Source organism: Trichoplusia ni, chromosome 19 (assembly GCF_003590095.1).
Source record: "Trichoplusia ni isolate ovarian cell line Hi5 chromosome 19, tn1, whole genome shotgun sequence".
NCBI lineage: Eukaryota > Metazoa > Arthropoda > Insecta > Lepidoptera > Noctuidae > Trichoplusia > Trichoplusia ni.
In genome coordinates, this window is record NC_039496.1 from 6,096,500 (window position 1) to 6,114,535 (window position 18,036).

Below are 18,036 nucleotides of genomic sequence, written 5' to 3' on the forward strand. Positions count from 1 at the left end.
GATACTCTTTTTTAATGTAAAATGTGAATACTTTTTTTTTCATAGAAAACTAATAGCATCACTCTCATTTAATTCTAATATAAGTAAAAATAAATGGAAAATACCTAATGCAGACAAAAATAGTTAAATATTTTTATTTTTAGGTACATGTTTTATACTTATTGCGTCCCAGTAACAACCTCCTTTTGCAGTTCTGCTGTCACCCCCGCTAATGACATATCGTTTGTGTCCTTCATATTAAAACTTGTAAACAAATAGTTACAAATGACTATTTCATAGATTTTGAAAACTGGTGATTACTTTACTTACTTAGCCTGCACGGATAGCCGAGTGTTTGGGTTGACCACGCCAAACCCACAGAGCGCGGCGTGACGCGGATTCGATCCCCACTAATGGCAAGTATCTTTGTAATCCACGAATGCGTGACCAGAGTTTGGGTGACTTTGTGAATATGACCATGATCGTGAAACTCCCTATGAGACAAGGATAATATTCGTTAATGTAGACTTTTAACCTTTTTATACTGATTAAAAATTAATTTTGAAAAGTAGAAATGATCCAAATGATTCGGCTCGGCTACGGCTTCACTTATTCAGGTTACTAAATTCCTTTACCCTTACACAAACCATAAACCAGGTTTAAAAATAAAACAACCAACTTAATTATCCGTCATAAAAACCATCGATATATTTACAAGTGTCATTATTTACATATTTACACGAACGATTTCTATTACAGTAATAATTGAACCGTATTTACAGAGTACATTCATTGATAACGTAAATAAATAAACGTAGATATGTTAACGTTACATTTTTAAACGTGTAGCATTGACTTCAAGCTGTGAAATTGGGTCCCATTAACATATACTGGTCCGTTATAAGACCGATGTGACATTAATCGAATGCTTTTCATAACAATGATTAGAATTTTTTGGCGGATAAAGATAACGTGTGAGCGGTTGTCGTTTATTTCAATTCTATTTTTCATTGAGTTCCCGAAGAGGTGTCATTGATGAAAAAAATTGTTAAAATGTTTAGAACTTTTTCGATGATGAAATTGTAGGGTGCTGATTATTAAAGCAATTTCCATTTTCGTTAATTGAATACGTTCATAAACGGGATTAAACCTTTAAGTAGCATGTCTATTCGGCCAAGAAAGTTATTCTGAACGTTGTACACTCCAAAATTATACGTTCATACAATTTTAATACCGAGCTTAATAATTTCAAATCAGAATCAAAATAGAATCCGGGAAAGTCTCATAAAAGCAAGTACTCATTTTTATTAACGGTAAACTCACCTGAAATCTGTCAAAACAAAATTACGACACGACGTCGACGTGGTTTTATTATCAGGCGATTCTGTTTTGTTTTCTTTAAGAGCACTGGAACTGGCCGTAGCTTTCGTTTTACAGAAATTCTCGTTTTGAATTTTTGCGAACGTTAAATCATGTTTTCGTTGGATAACTAGAAACCGAAATCTAAAGGAATGCAATTAAATTATAAAGATTTTATTTTGAATGATAAAAGAGAAGAGGTATAACATTTATTAGAGGATCTTTCAAATAAAATATGATTTCATTGGTCATGATAATAAATCCGGTACAAACAAATAAATTATTTAGACCAAAACCCCTCTTAAAGCGGTTTCAGACTGGCGTTGTTTTTTGTGAAACCGCGCACTTTGTTTTGTCAAACAAATGGCGGCAAGTCACTTGCACCAATGACGCCGCAATTATGCCAATACATGGGCCACATCGATTGAATAATAAGATAGTATTATAGGCACGAAATGAACATGACTAGCACCTTTCGAGGCAACTGCCTATAAGCAGGTCAAAACTTGCACAAGTTAAGTGTGCTTCAAGACTCACACTTATACGCGTCCTATAACGTCCTATTTTGTCCTTCAGAAACGACTTTCTACGCGCCTAAATCGCCGGTCTGAAACGACCCAAAGGCAGAAATAAACCGGTTACTGCGCGAGTACATTCCTCCATATCTCCTTTCGGATCATCTAATTGAATGTTCAATTTCAACCCAAACCACTTATCTTTACCGTCTTTTTCTTTGTTCCCCTATCACAAATCAATGTTGAATACGCATTCCGATTCAATGTAATATTGGTCTTTAGGAATTTTCGTTACACACAGTGCAAAAACGTTTCTCTACCTGAAATTGTTATTACGTATATAATATGCATTGAGTTACATGTACAGGGTGAAGCAAGCAATTATTTTCTGCATCTTTACAGGTGTAGAATTTTAAACAACTAATTATTTACAATAATTTTGAAATTAACTTTACTGAAATTACAAATACGATGAGATAGTTTCATCATGTATTTTTAATTACAAATAACCTGATTTTTTTTGTATGTTATTCATGTATGTATGTCTATATGAGTGACAGACAATTGTGCTTCACCCTGATAAATAATTGAAATTCTGACATCCGACATGACTACACGAACTAATTAAAAATACAATTATGTACTTCATATGCGAGATGAATTGCATTCATTTGCATAGGAATGTTAAACTTAGTTTTTATACAAGAAATGCAATAACATGGTCTTGTGCCTGTACCGTGAGCTCTTAAAGTAGGACTGGTGTTGCTGTGGAAGCAAGACGGCGCTATTCATCAGATATATTGCCATCTTGCTCACTCTACGGTAGGTTTAATACTTTAAGAGCTCATAGTAAGCGACTTGTTCAGTAATAAAATCAGGCATAAATGAGGAAAAGGCAATGTTCTTTACTTAATTTTTACATGGATTCCTGACATGGTGCTCGAAAATACTTTAAAAATGTTTACTTTACTCAGTGAAAATTAAACCAAATTTTGTATGATTCCAAGCGTCTTAGGTCGTTACTTGAGATTAAACATTGAGGAAAAAGCGACCGTCAGCTAACTTTAAAAATAAATTAGTTATAAAAAGTTTTTATTCCAACAAGCATTTATTCATTATCTGCATGATTTGGTATATGTCAATTGTAATGTATTATTGCATTTCAAAATAAATATTCCTTTTAAAAATACATACAGTACACTCGATATTATTTTAGTAATTCGATAATTTATACTAAAATAGTATTGGAGTTCGAGATCAACAAAACTGTTTTATCATTAACCTCGTTTAAATCATAAAATAACTACACTATAGTTAGGTAATAGCCGTTACTCCAACTATTTACATAATCGTATATTGGAACTACCAGATATCAGTCTGCAGTGTATAATATACTCTAATTACATTGGCTTGAAGGTTCATATTGCTATGTGGGTTCTTCAAGTTCACTTTTAGTTTGTATTAGCACACTATCAACGGCTTTCAAAGTCGTTGATGACGTCAGAGCTATCAAGTCTTCGTCGATTGTGGTCAGTTGGGAGTACTCCGTCTTCGGGTAAATAGTCCGATACTTATACTTGCTTGATTTTAACTGTGGGAGAAACGTTTGCTATGAATCATTGTGTTTCGAATATTTTCTTGATAATATCTTCCAATTTTCGAAGTCAAACAATATGTAGGTATCCAAAATTTTAGGATTCGCGAGACGGTCAAACATCACAGTTTGACTTGAGACCCGATATTTCAGCAAAAATAATCATACATTCTCGAGAAAAGGCTCGTTTGATAAAATTTATCGATTTCAGCTCCAACAAATCACGTCACGTTTGACCATCCCCGAGGCATTTTATGGTGTATAAAAACTATTTGTATTTACCTTTACAGCGATGACCACAGCGACTGCAGCCAAGAGAATAGCTCCCACAGTCCACACCACCACGGAGTTTCGTTCTAGAAGATTAGTAGCATCTTTGGACTCTTCGATAAAGAACGACGCAGTTATGTGCGTGCGTATGTTCTCAGCTATTCGTCGCTTACCCGCTGAAGATCCGTTTAAGCAACCTCCTAAAGGAACAAAGTCTTTTAAATAGAGAAACAGATGTGAATGTAATAACATATGACTAAACATAAAAGAGCTATGGAATCAAATCAATGGGTCCAAGTTACATGTCACATTATTATAATTAAACATTGATAGCTTGAAATGCTAAAAAGACAAAAGGGGTGTTGATAATTAAAATATTTATAACATGGTTTTAAACATGTCAGATTTGAGGACGTGAAAAAGACGGGTATGATCTTAATATTGCATTATAAAAATACGTAACCTAAATAGTACACTGAAATTAAACCTAAACAGGACGTAAATAAGATGAAGTATTCTTTAGAGATTTATAAATCACAAACTTTGTATCGTTTACTTAGACATACCTTAAACTTTATGTATTTCTTTCAGATTTGTCTTTTCCAGTACCTATTTCAAGTTTCAAAGATTTCTTATTTTTTGCCAACTTTTGAAATGTTACGTCAGATTTGAGTATAAAAATGCGAAATTAGCTTGTATTCGTATCTAGAAATATTCTGTTTAATATTGTTGAAACTTTTTGTATCAACGAAAGCAATCTCTCTTGAAAAAAAAAAAACAAAATTGAAGCGATATATAACCTATTAGACGAACATTTTGTACAATACAAAATATGTTACGTAAAATTCCTACTATAGTTTTACTACGATGAGTAAATGATTCATATCAGGTACGGCTGTGGGTTAAAGCTGATAAATGAAAAAGTTTGGCTCACCTATATCCTTATCACAGTGACAGCAATCTGTCTGATTGTTATTTACGTAAATCGATGCGATGCTCTCGGTGCAGCAAGGCAAACATTTGTGGTTCACTCTGCAAACGAAAAATCTATTTACATAACCATTTTATTTGCTGTTCCATTCGAAATCGGAAACTTTTAAACCTGCATCACCATTGAAAATGCAAGGTATCAAAAGTATACGGGATTCTTTTAAAATCTGTTAGATTTAAGTTTCAAGAGAAAAAGATAAAAGGGATTAGAATTGAAATTACAGATTTGAAGTACATGAAAATCCCAACTTGTAAGAGAATAGCTAACATTTTAAAGCTGAGTTATTTGACTAAGTATTATTCCCTACCTATCTAAACGTAGGGGATGAGCACACGTCACACAGCTGGTGGGGCCGGGCCCCGAGCACGACCTGCACGAGTCGTGGCATGGACGGCACGTCCTCGTCCGCAGCTCGTAGTACTGAGAACTAAGGCACTCCACGCATAAACCGTTCTCTAACGAGAAGTGCGGTGGGCAGGACGTGCACCGCTGGGGGCCCGCGCCGTGGCAGTCCTGGCAGTAGTGATGACAGCGGCGACAACTCTTCTCCCACGGAAAGAAATTCTGCGGACACTCAGGCCGACATTCACCAGCTGCTAGCCTCCAGTCCGGTGGGCAAGAAGCACACTGATCCCTTCTAGGCCCTGTACATGTCTCACAAGACAAATAACACTTAGAACAAGTTCCCTCGTCCGGGTAGTAGCCCGGAGCACAGGTGGCTCTGCACGTCCCAGACTGCAAGCGTAAGGCACCAGCACACAAAGTGCAGTTCAATCTTGACACACAACTTTTACAAGTGTGCGGACATAGGGAGCATCTTCCTGCTGTTTGGTAATACCCTTGTCCACACTCCGCAACGCACCTAAAATAAATATTTCATGTTAACTGAGCTCTTCAAATCGTACAGGAAAGGTCTAGATGGATAAAGGGCCATTACCTCGATCCTTGTAACAACAGAGGACTCGAACAAGACAAACAGTCCCACTCGTTCGATCCGCTACATTTCTCACAAGTTGAATGGCAATTTTTACATCTCCCCACCTCGAAATACTCACCTGCAAAAAGAGTCACTTAGTCTACGAAGAACAAAGCCAAAAAACATAGTTAAAGGAAGTTACTTACTACTATCACATTTATCATTGCCGATGGGTAGACAAGTTCCACTTTTCGTAAGAATCCATTTTTCTTGGCAAACTGAGCAAATGGCACACGTGCAGACCGAACAGCCAATTGGACACCTAAAACAAACAACGAATTTTGTTCTTTAAACAAGATTAAACGCGAAGGCGACAATTAAACGCGCGAACAATGTACAACAGTTCTAAGCAAAACGTTTGAAATTCCGAGCGTTCGTAAGATTGACGACCTCTGTTTCATCACGGAATGGAATGCAAAGATAAATTATCATAACAATAATACTTACGGCAAACATTCTCTTCTTTGAACGTCGGCGTAATATCCTGAGGGGCATTTTGGTACGCAGCGATTCTTGAATGCGTAATCACCAATGCGACACGAAACGCACGCATTTTGGCTGGGACCGTGACAAGATTCACACGTTTCATGACATGGCATGCATCCTAAATCATCCTTTTGATAAGTTCCCGGGGGGCAAGCCGCTAAACACGAGCCATTGTACAGAACATAATTGTGCGCACACGACGAGCACATATCTGCTTTTTCAGAGCACGTATCGCAATGCTCTGCACATGGGAAGCACGCATTAGCGTCGGGGTCCTCGTAATATCCGTCTGGGCATTGTTGCAAACAAACAGCTAAATCGACTACCAATAAGTGTGCCGGGGCACAAGTGAGACACGAGTCCTGCCCCGCTCCCGCGCACGTCTCACACGACTCGTGGCACGGCCAACAAACTCCGCCTTGGTTAACGAAGCTCCTCGGGGGACATCGCGACACACATGTGTTATCTAAACGATAATGCTTGCAAGCAACACACTGAGTTGGCCCCTTCCCATAACAACCTTGCGAATCACATTCCGGATCGCACAGTCTTTTCACTTGTTTATCGTTGGCATCTGCCAAAACATTTTTGCGTTGCGCGGAAGGAATGTTTTTGGGGTAATTGTGTCTATCAGAAATGCCGAGTTCGATTTCGTTAAGAAATTGTGAGTATTCTGAAGCGTCGTAAACATCGTTAATATGATAAGCCTTTTCCTCTTGGTAAACACTGTTTGAATTAAAATAGCTTTTATTTCGTAATCGTATCGGATTCGTTGCTGTACCGTAGAATATTAATTGCCACTTTTTCAATATACCCGGTTGAGTGACGTGGATATTACCGGCGTTTAATATCTGAAGGGTCCAACGCCCTTCGGCACTTTCTCCCCAAAAATGGACACTTAAAAACGGCCAATCGTCGAAGTTAGAGCTCGTTGCGTCATGCGTCCTCTCAAATAAAAGGGTGGAAGTCGTCCCCATTGGCGACGTAAGCAATATCCGTAAATTTCCTCTAGGGAAAAAGCTCAGTGAAATTTTACATTGAACGTGTTCCAAAAATCTGACCTCGTTCATCGTCCCGCTGCACCCATTCACATCCATGTGCACTGATATCGTATAACCGAAAGATGTTTCAATAGACTTGTCCTCGTTTATTTCTTGGGACTTACAAATGTGCTGAGGAGGTACGTTTGTCCATTGTTCGGCTAATGTTACCATCTGAGCGGCATCCATTAGTCCGTAGCCGAACTTGTGACTTACTTTTCTTTTTACGCCATTAACGATCCACCCTTCTTCCTTTTCTAAAGGTTGTGACCGAGACGTCATAACGACTAGGTGTTGCATATCTCTCCACGTTAGTAACGAGTTTGCTTCTATGGCTAATGCACAAATTCCCGCTGCTAATGGTGCTGATGCTGAGGTCCCTGTGTGGTCTACTGTACAAATATGATCAGGTCTTAATTGCACGTCCATGTCCACGGTAGTAACGCTTTTGTCTCGGCCTGGTGTGCCCGAACTATAAGTCGAAGCTATGGTTGAAGAACATTCTTCTAAATACCAAGGTTTATATCCACCTTGAGTTGCACTAGAAATAGAAATAGTAAATATACTATTCGCATAGCCATCACAATTGCAGGAATCCGTATGCCTGCCGCCGTTTCCCGACGCCCATATAAAAATAGATCCCTTCCCACCTCTTCCGTTCGTCACTCCATTTATAAACGCCCTGAAACAAAGCAACTTTTAATGAGCTTTCCTGCAACCATATCTCTAAATCACATGCAATTAGATAATACCTTCTAGCTAAAGGACCGGGGCCGTCGACTGTTTTTCCGTCGTCCTCGGGCCCCCACGACGCGCTATAGATATCTATGTGATGGGGGTTAAATCCGAGCGCTTGAGCTTCCACTGCGTCGTTAACAAGGCCGTCGAGCATCCTGACTCCTCCAATGCTGGCGTTGTAAGCTATCCCGACGCCGCAGTATCTATTGTAGGCGACCGCAGCCACCTCGCCCGCGCACCGGGTGCCGTGTTTATTGTCGCCATTGTCCTGCGGTGTCGGGTCCGTGTCGTTCCCATTTATGTCCGTCGATGCTGCAGGATCCTACAATATCGGGTTTCCCGTTCAATACACTTCACTAACGTAATACACGAGCGCTTAAGGGAATTGTTTATTCTATATTGGATATTCATTTGACAATTTTTAGCCGATTTGATTAATGGACTATAAAAATGGGTAAATGAATTTAATACTTTTATATAAATGTAATCAAAATATTTACATAATTCTGTGATAAATCGGGATGGTTCGGTTGGATACCATCGTCTAAGATTGTGATGACTACGCCTTTGCCTGTGTACCCTTTCCTCCAGGCATAACCAACGTTCATATCCAGACCGTCTGCGGCACCTCCATTCTGAAACAATACTTCAGTGACTATCTAAGGACATTGATGAAACATAATGCCTACCTAAATTAACTATTACTTTCGTTCTATATGCCTACCAGTCTTATATTCTGTGAAGCTGTTAACTATACATATTAAATTTACTTTACTATATACACAAAAATAAAAAAGTTTTATTACTTTAATAAAAGGATAACCTACTATTATCGGATTTAAACGTTTTTAATAGCAGTTGTTAGTATTGACCCGTTGTGATGCCTTCTACTACTTAGCTAAAATAGCAAAAAACGGCTTTTGACTAAAAATGGTTATACCTACAATTACATACAAGGATTTGCAATCATAAATACCAACTGTGACGCTTATTCGTCAAAATTATATACTAACTTTGAAAGGAAAGGTAAATTAATACACCAGGGCGCCTACGTAAATATTTAATACTATGTATTAGTAGTTCCATTGTTAACGCCTCGTGTACCTCACTTTAATGAAATACTCTAGAATAAAGCTACATCATGAGCGTTGCCTAATAAAACAATAGAGCATCAAGGTCACCAGTTTACAGAGACTTTCATGTAAAGCCTCGATTCGGGGACGTTCGTACTGAATAATTAATACCAACACTATTCTTCAGTGAGATGAATTTAAGCATAAATGATACCAAGTCTCTTTGTTCGGAGTTCGTCGACTTAGTACACTCGTACAATTAAATTATGCTTAACATCTGCCACTGAAATGTTCTGAAATATTTTGTTCTTGTTCTGAATTTTAAGTAGTTGTCATATAATTTTTTGTTCATTATTTTTCACTTAAAATTTTAAGTATGCAGAAGATGGCTGGAAATATATTAGTTCTATAATTACTTACAATGTTGGTTTATACTTTCATCGGTTTGGATAAGAATTCGATTTGAATAGTAGAATAAATAGCCGTTTTAGCAGAGTAGAACAGTTACTTAAGAAATATCGCTCCGTATTTAAAATTCAGAGAATGTAAAACGCTAAGTTTATTTCACTCTCACAAAGAGAGAAAATGATAATTTTACGTTTTAATGTTACTTTAAATTGTTATGGATACCGGACACTCATAAACGTATAATAGGCTCTTCATGAGAAGTATAGAACATTAAATTTTGCTCTTCTACTTCGTTGCTTACCGTAAAAATTATTAAAGCAGGGGTTGAATCAGTGAACCTTTTGAAATTTCGGCCGTTTTGTTTTATACTTATGCAGTGTACCTGGCTTTGACTGATTCAGTGAACTACACAGAGACGAGTCTAAATTCATGAACATATGATATATTTGACACACAGACAATGATGATTCAATCGATTGAATAGGTACTGTAGGAATGTTACTCGCCTAGGGGCGTTACCTACACATAGTTATTGGTAAATGCACGGTTCTATTGTTTATCATGGTTACGTTGTTTGTGACTGTGATTTCTATTCGTTAATATAGGCAGTGGAATTTTATGAATGTAACAGGTGCCGCTGTTGTTGTTTGTATCAAACATAGCCTAACTTCCAACATTTATTATTCACCGACTTCCAAATAGGGCCTCTCTTTGTATGTATATTTATGTATGTTTTTAGCAAAGTACGAATGTTTTGTTTCTCTTATTTAATTAATGTTTTAATAATTTGTGTAATCAACACTCCATGGAAAAGTGAAAATATGGTTTCATTTTTAATGTATTTCATATTCGAGAAGTATATTTGAATTCAGAACGTTTGTCAGACTTTATTTCTCTCTGATTATCCGTAACGACTGTCAAACAAGTGTCAATAATAGCCGGGACAATTTAACGTGCCTTCCGAAACGCGAAAGAACTCGTCGGGTCATAGATGGTCACCCATCCACGGACCGATCGTAACCGTCGTATTAAGCGTAGCTTAACCTGTGACTGTTCAACTTGTGCAGTAATAGCTTAGCACACAATAGTACACCGTATGTATTTTCTATTAGTAAATGAAAATATTAAAAATACAAGCATTCTCCCATACCTCAAAGCGTTAACTCAATCAGAAATAATGCTAGAACAAAGATAGTCACACTTATAGTTAAAGGTTCTATTAAGCTATCTTACCAAATACCACTGTTCTTTAAACAGTGGGTCGGGGAAGGCGGGCGCGCTGGACTGGCGCATGACGTGTCGCGGCCACGCGTGGTCGCGCTTCGAGCGCCGCAACTCGCGCTGCTGCATCACCCATCTCACCTGAATAATAGTCATGTTTTATAACAGGAATAACTTTATTACAATTTTTAAATTACTGAATAATTTGATGACTAAAATATAGGATTTTAATCCTTGTTTCGCGTGGGTTTAGCTCATATAGATATTAAGTATGTAAATGCTCCAATGTATAAACCAATAAGTCAAAGTCTCGAAAATTTATGCCATTCTTTCGAATTCGAAGTTTCCTATTCTAATGCAATTAAAATTGTCTATCCACTCTGTTATCAAAACAAATGAAGCTTGTATCCGAGTTCGTGGAGTTTGAAAATAAATTACAATCAAGTGATTTTGTGTTAGAATTTAAAATTTTTGAAACTCCCGTTGCTGCGTGACCCATCTCACCTGTCAAATGTTCACACTTAATCCTTAAATGTTAAGAGACGTGTTCAGTGACCTGTGCACAAATGGCCGACGAGGTCCGCCATAAACATAGTAGATAAATAATACATACATAAAACTGTATAAAGGTAAAGTTGACTTAACCAATTTTTCAAAGACGTAAATAGAGCAACTGTATTTTTACTGTATATTATACATGTTTTAAAGCAATTGATTTTCATTAATGTGCTGTTGGCAATCATTTATTGTCATAAAACAACCAAAAACGTAATCAAAATTATCACGCCGATAATTCTGACATGTTTAATGCCAAACAGTAGCTATTATTCAAGTAAACCAAGTTATGGATTTTTTAAATTGTTGTATTCAACATTTTTTAGTCAAAAATATCAATCGAGTGGCGTAACACACAGTTTAGAAAATTTATATCATTATGTGCCCAGTTGCTACGACGTAGCTATATCGGTCATCGGCTACAACGGCGTAGTTTGAGGTAACTGATTCAGCTACGATTACATCGATTTGCTACACTTCGAGCCATTTCTTCATCATACTACTGCAAAAGACGTTATACTTTTTCTTTTCCACAAACAATATTTCAAGTTTCAACAAACGGAAAATCATGGATTTTGAACTCTATTAAGAAGTCCTAAAATAGATTTTTAAATTAAGCTATTATAGGTATACTTCTAATTTCGCCATGATAATACAAATAAAGGTTTATATCTATAAAGGATTTGTTTAGATAGTAACGTTAGTGATATTTAAGCCCGCTATTAAGTGAATTACTTCAATTTGTGTATCACAAAATCAAATAGTAGTGTATTTGCGGTCTAATGGAGTAATAAAACGGGAGTTAACTGAGTCTATAGCGAGATAATAATAAAATATGAATCGTCACGATGTTGCCGTAAATTACAGGTATAGGGAAAGTAGAGAGTTAACGGATCTACTAAGGTAAGCCATGAATATTTGAAGTTAAATGGAAATTAATAGTAACTATAAATATACGCTTGGACTTTTGCTAAAAACTCAAACATTTACTAACACATTATATAAATGAAAATTAGTAAAACTAGTTTCTGATAATACTGGTTTGAGGAGTAGTACTCGGTTCGGGGTCGGTACCGGAAAAAGACGCCTATAAGTAACTAGTAATACAGCTTACATTCCTGTAGAACAACGCATATATTGTTCTTGGCATTATCATGAAAATATTAATATTCGCATGGGTCCAACCAGCACCCTTATATATTTGAGTCCGAACCCAAAGTCAGCCATAAATCACAAGGGCATTACATCCCTAAAATTTAAACAGGAATTTGTTACATCCCTATACGGACGATAGCCTAACTATTCGGGAACTGAAATTAAACGAGCAAACCAAACCTTTCATCAAGCCTGCCTCCTGACCAACCGTTCGACGGGAAATCTTCATGGATCGCTAAATCCCATTCAAATTCGAAGATTAACTAACTGGCCAATCCCTTGAGACAAAATCCTAACGTTAATCTCAATACGGCGTTGAATCAATTATTCAAAACGGAGCGAGTCATGATATCCAATCCGATAACTTTAAGGATTATCCCAATGAATAATTTGATGGTAGACCGATGTCAATCAAATTACTGGATTATTGATTGGTTCGGAACTGATGTGCCGCTGTGTAGGGAAGTCGAAGAAACACGTGTTCAAATATTATCTCCCGATATTAACTAGTATCTCGATCCTAACTGAAACCGCAAACGGGAACAAATACTTGGAAATATTTGATTTTGAATTTCGATATTTCGATTTTGAGCAGTCCAAGTTTTCGTATTATTAACATTGGGCCAACAATATATGTTAATCTGAGTTGGAACACCGTTCTCATTTCTCTCGTTTGGATAATGTTTGGTGTTCATTAATTTTTGTACCTATGTCCAAACAATCCGAAATCAATCGATGATCCATAGTTTATTAGGAGTTTCCACTTATAGCGGTGGCTACCTAAATAACAATAAAATAAATTATCCGATTTCTAGTTATAGCTAATTTTGGCATAAATGCTCGAAAAGGGCAAAACGAATTGTTATTTAGCAAATCAATATTGCAATTATCTTGCAAATAACTACAAGAGTTAGTTTACTTGAAAAAAAATAGGATTGAAGAAATAAGAAAAAATAAGGGATTTGTTTTTAATGTTTTGTATTTTTTTAATGTATAAGAGACTAGGAAGAAAGCTTAAAGAAATTTAACGATAAATTATGAGACCTAAAGGTGTGAGAAATTTCATGGCACATTTAAAGTAAATGTGTTATTACAGTATTAAAATGAAAGGATTGGACTACAAATGGAGTCGTAAAAACAAATTGCAATAAGACCATAACATAAAACAAGAGCAAAATTAATCATGCTATGTAATTTATAAGTAATTAACTCGGGAGATTCCAAAGAGCCGACTAAAAAACAGTTCTGAAATGTTTATTTAGTTCTGTTTTTATTGATATATCAAGCTAAAATAAAGTAAACATTGTAATGTGTGAAATTTGTCTTGCTGTACGAGATCAAGTCACATGACAAACAGACATGCGGACAGACAACGAAGCCTTAGAAAGGAGAATTCGCTTAAAGACAAAACCAGTTCGGACTGAAGGCAGCCGAAAGGGATAGAACTGATGGCCAAAATCAGTTTTTGTTACAAAATGCGGCTCAAGACTAGGCTGTCTTGATCCAAGGATGTAATAAAGGTACATAATTAGAGGTTACCACTACCTCTTAAATTGTTACCGATGACATGTGTAAGTGTGACAGCGCGCTACGCGGCGTAGAGTTGCGTCTCCGTTTCATACCCAGATTAACCTTACCTTAAGACGGAGTCGTAAGCCATCCGCTGGGTAATTCTTATGTGATTGGCCACTCAAAATCGCAAATAAATTGTGTTTCTTAAAACAATGTACTGAATTTATCTTTATAAACACAAATTCTTCAACATATCCAGACTTATTAATTAGCATTAATTGTCGAACTAAATATCTAACTAATATTTATTGTAATTTTAATAAGAATTTTAACTTTTGGAAGGCTAAATTATTTATTATGATATATTAAAATCGTGTTAAACTTACTTAGTTTTATATTATTACTAGTCGTTGCTATGGAAATTATTCTGAAATGAATTTTAGTATCTTATTATTTTCAATCTGTCTCGACTTGATTTTTTTTCGATGTGTCGAGTTTAAAATTATAACTTAACTCAAGATTATTTGTTTATTTCTCTATTAAAGTATGACTTTAATATGTTGTACGTACTTATTTATCAATCAAATTTTAATATCAATATGTATGCTTTTGTCCCAATATTAAATAAAATATGTTCAAGTGGAACCGAGATGAAACAAATTAAAATAAATGCTGTATTTACCTGTGGGTCATTTTTGAGTCTGTTGTAATGGTCGATGCTGGCATTCGGTGACCTCTTACTTATATGTGGGTGCGATAGAAGAAAGTAGTGCTTCAGGTTTCCAATCTGAAACAAAACAATAATATTAGTTACCATTCATTTTAATCAGAGTTTAATATTTCACGATTATTAAGGTGACATTTAATGGTACTTAAAATCAGAAAAATAATTAAGAATTTAAATCAAAGGCAAACATAAAAATAGGTTTATTCATTATCAACATTTTAATGTTCAATTCGGTATTCATAAAAATAAATAAATCTGCCCTAATGTATAACTTTAGACAAACACATTAATAAATCATTGAAAAATAATTTTCAGCCGAATGAAGTAAATAAACGTATTTTGAAACCACAAGAATGAAAAAAGCATAATATATCCACTGGGTATATTGGCTGTACATATTATTTCAAAATGGAAACAAAGTCCTTAACATAACAGATTCAAAAGACAAGAAAGAAAAGTTGTTGAATATAAATACGAAGAATAAACCGCTACGAGCGTAGCTTGCGTAACCGTAGCCCGCTTTGCATCGGACTGGCGAAAGTATTTACCGGTGCTTTAGGATAGAGCTATGTACTCCATTGGATTATGTACCGGAACCTCATTTATTTAAGGTATCCCTGCGGTATAAACGACGAATCCTATTATATTATTATTTTAGGAGTTTTGGTTAGTTTTTGTCATGTAGACAATGATTGGAATTTGAAATTCATGAAACAGTATCATATAAAAGTATTACGGGTTTTTTTAAATCTTTTACTGAGCTATTGTGGCTAGAAAATGTAAACATTTTGAAGTAGACATCTGTTATCACAAACTTCTGTCTACGAAATCAACCTGCTACGCCGTAGCAGATGACAAAAGATTTTCTAATTAAAAGGTTTTTTTTTTATTCATTCTGGATTATCTTGTTACTGACAATTGATGCTTATAATTTAATAAGTTCATAATTTTCTCGCAAATAACACGATTTCATTAAACATTATAATTGTATCGTGATACATACATACATTCATATATCTACTAATTGAAATTGACAATTTGAAGATAGTTTGTTAATTAAATTCTCTAATTAACCAAGTGGGCCTTGCGGCTGCCCAATATGACGCGTTTTAGCTTTTTGGAGAAACTTTTAAGCTCAATAAAAACTAAACTTTCTTGAGAAACAAGGAACAATTACCATTGTGCACGATGTCTCTGTGAAAGTCTCTGCATATTTTTATCATTTATCAAAAGTTTTTTTACTTCCCTCTTGCAGTTTGACAAATAATGCAATTACCAATGGTATTAAAAGTTAGGACAATTATTTAAAATGACATAGAAAAGTAATTCACCATTATAATGTTTTCTAAAAGGTTTATACTCGCGGGAACTCTCATAAATATTATAATCTCATTTACCGTAAACAACGTTTCAATTCAAAAAGAATTCCTTCATTTATCGCATTGAATAATACGATTTTTTTTGAGATATTAAAAAAAAAAAGAGAAATGAAAACGAGCATTGAACCAAAAATGTCCGCGGGAATTTCGGGTGAAACACGAAGTAAAAATAATCAGACAACATCAAATATTACTCACAGTAAACTAAGGCGTCTATCACACGGTGACGTATTATATGGTATTTTAATATTTAAAGCGAAACAGTTGACAAAAAATGTTTGCCCTTTAAGACGATGCAATAGTAAACTGGCCTGTTGGTCTAGTGGTTAGTGACCCTGACTGCTATACCGGAGGTCGTGGTTTCGATTCCCACCGAGGACAAATTTTTGTGTGATGAGCACGATCATTTGTTTTGTGTCTGGGTGTAATTTATCTATAATATGTATGTATTTAGAACTATATAAGTATGTTTATCAGTTGTCTAGTACTCATAACACAAGCTCTGCTTAATTTGAGACTAGATGGCGTTGTGTGAATGTTGTCCAATATTGTTATTATATTATATTAATATGGATGAAATGTTATATACCATTATCGTCAGGCATATTTTTTATATGATTAAATAATATACTATTGGAAAATCGGGCTCTAAGACAATAATTATGTCTAAAAATAACCTATCACTATCATACATCGAACTATTTGAAGGACTAGACTTACGTTCCGATAAATGACAATGCAGATATCCTTCACAGAGAAATTTAATTCAAAATGATAGTTTCCATTGAAATACGCAAACAACACAGGTATATCTAAACTGTCGTGTTACCTAGAAAACCCAGTTATATTATTCACCCAAGTAAAGTCCATTATTGGCTTAACGATAGTGGGTTTATATAAAAGCTATCGTACTGTGGCACACTTAAGTCTGTTATAATATTTTTGTGTTAAAACAGGAGTCTTTGAAGAGACGGTGAAGAGGTCAAATAAAAAAACACAAAACTAACTCATCTTGAGTTACAACATCGACCTATTAGTCGCCTATTAGTCACCTACTACTTATTTTTTTTTCAATTCTAGTAAATTTCAATTTCACGATAATAAGACAAACCTTAATTATATTGTTTACTATAAAAATGATTTGACGGATGACTGGCATTGTCATGAAGTTTTAATACCCATATTATAGTACGGTGTAATTGCAGCCCATTTTAAATGACGCAAAATAAGGTCAAGCGCTTTGTGGGTATTTATCCATACTCCGTTTGATGCCATTGTTGCAAATATTCCTAATTAATTTATCAACCTTTATTTTGTGATATTGTGTCCGCATTTAAAGTGTACTTTACATTTAGGATGAGTCCTATGATTTAATTTCGTATTTAGGTTTCATGTAAAGCTACTTGTCAGCTTAGCTTTATGCTAATAAACAAGCACAGAATCCTCTTATAACCGATGACTAATTTCCGTTATTTTCTCACCATTGCTATCATTTAAAACTTGAAAGCATAGAATTCTTACAGGTTTCAACCCCTCTTTGCTTGCCCTCATAGATACCTTAAACTCGAAAAAAAACAGACGTTTTAAAAAACTTCTTTTTTTAAAACAGAAAAATGAAATAATTTGTGTAATTATCATAATAAAAAATAATTGAGAAATACAGGTTTTAAAAAAACGCCAACCATTAATACCATTTAAATTAAATTGCCTCTTAACTCGTAATTAGTATCAAATTAATCAAGCTAATGATCACTTATTGTCAATAATCTGCGTGACCTATTTAGTACGGTGCGGGTGGGCTTATTATAATCCCCTGGGGGTCGTCCCCTGGGGGTCGTCAATATATTCACAGGGTACTAAACCATTTTGACATTTACTGTATCAAGATATTATGAATATTTTTTCTTTGCGTTTTTAGATCATAAACGATCATAAATAAAGATTTTTAGTTCATGTTAAATATGGTTGCGTAATATTTATGGCAAAATTTAAAGTTCATATTAGAAATTATTAATAAATTATATAGCAGGTAATTTTTTTACAAAAAAAAGTATTAAA

General features: G+C 35.3%; 1 protein-coding gene across 1 annotated transcript in view; it reads right to left on the reverse strand.

Moving 5' to 3' along the window:
• Positions 1-374: 374 nt before the first annotated feature.
• LOC113503401 (furin-like protease 2) overlaps positions 375-18,036 on the reverse strand; it is a 31,379-nt gene continuing 13,717 nt past the window's right edge. Inside the window, exons 2-12 of the mRNA XM_026885339.1 lie at positions 14,555-14,659; positions 10,663-10,791; positions 8,449-8,583; positions 7,963-8,270; positions 6,132-7,892; positions 5,831-5,946; positions 5,646-5,763; positions 5,016-5,570; positions 4,652-4,749; positions 3,730-3,917; positions 375-3,444 (exon numbers count right to left, since the gene is read on the reverse strand). Coding sequence (XP_026741140.1) covers positions 3,280-3,444; positions 3,730-3,917; positions 4,652-4,749; positions 5,016-5,570; positions 5,646-5,763; positions 5,831-5,946; positions 6,132-7,892; positions 7,963-8,270; positions 8,449-8,583; positions 10,663-10,791; positions 14,555-14,659 — 3,678 coding nt within the window. The 3' untranslated portion in view covers positions 375-3,279. The remainder of the gene's footprint in view (positions 3,445-3,729; positions 3,918-4,651; positions 4,750-5,015; positions 5,571-5,645; positions 5,764-5,830; positions 5,947-6,131; positions 7,893-7,962; positions 8,271-8,448; positions 8,584-10,662; positions 10,792-14,554; positions 14,660-18,036) is intronic.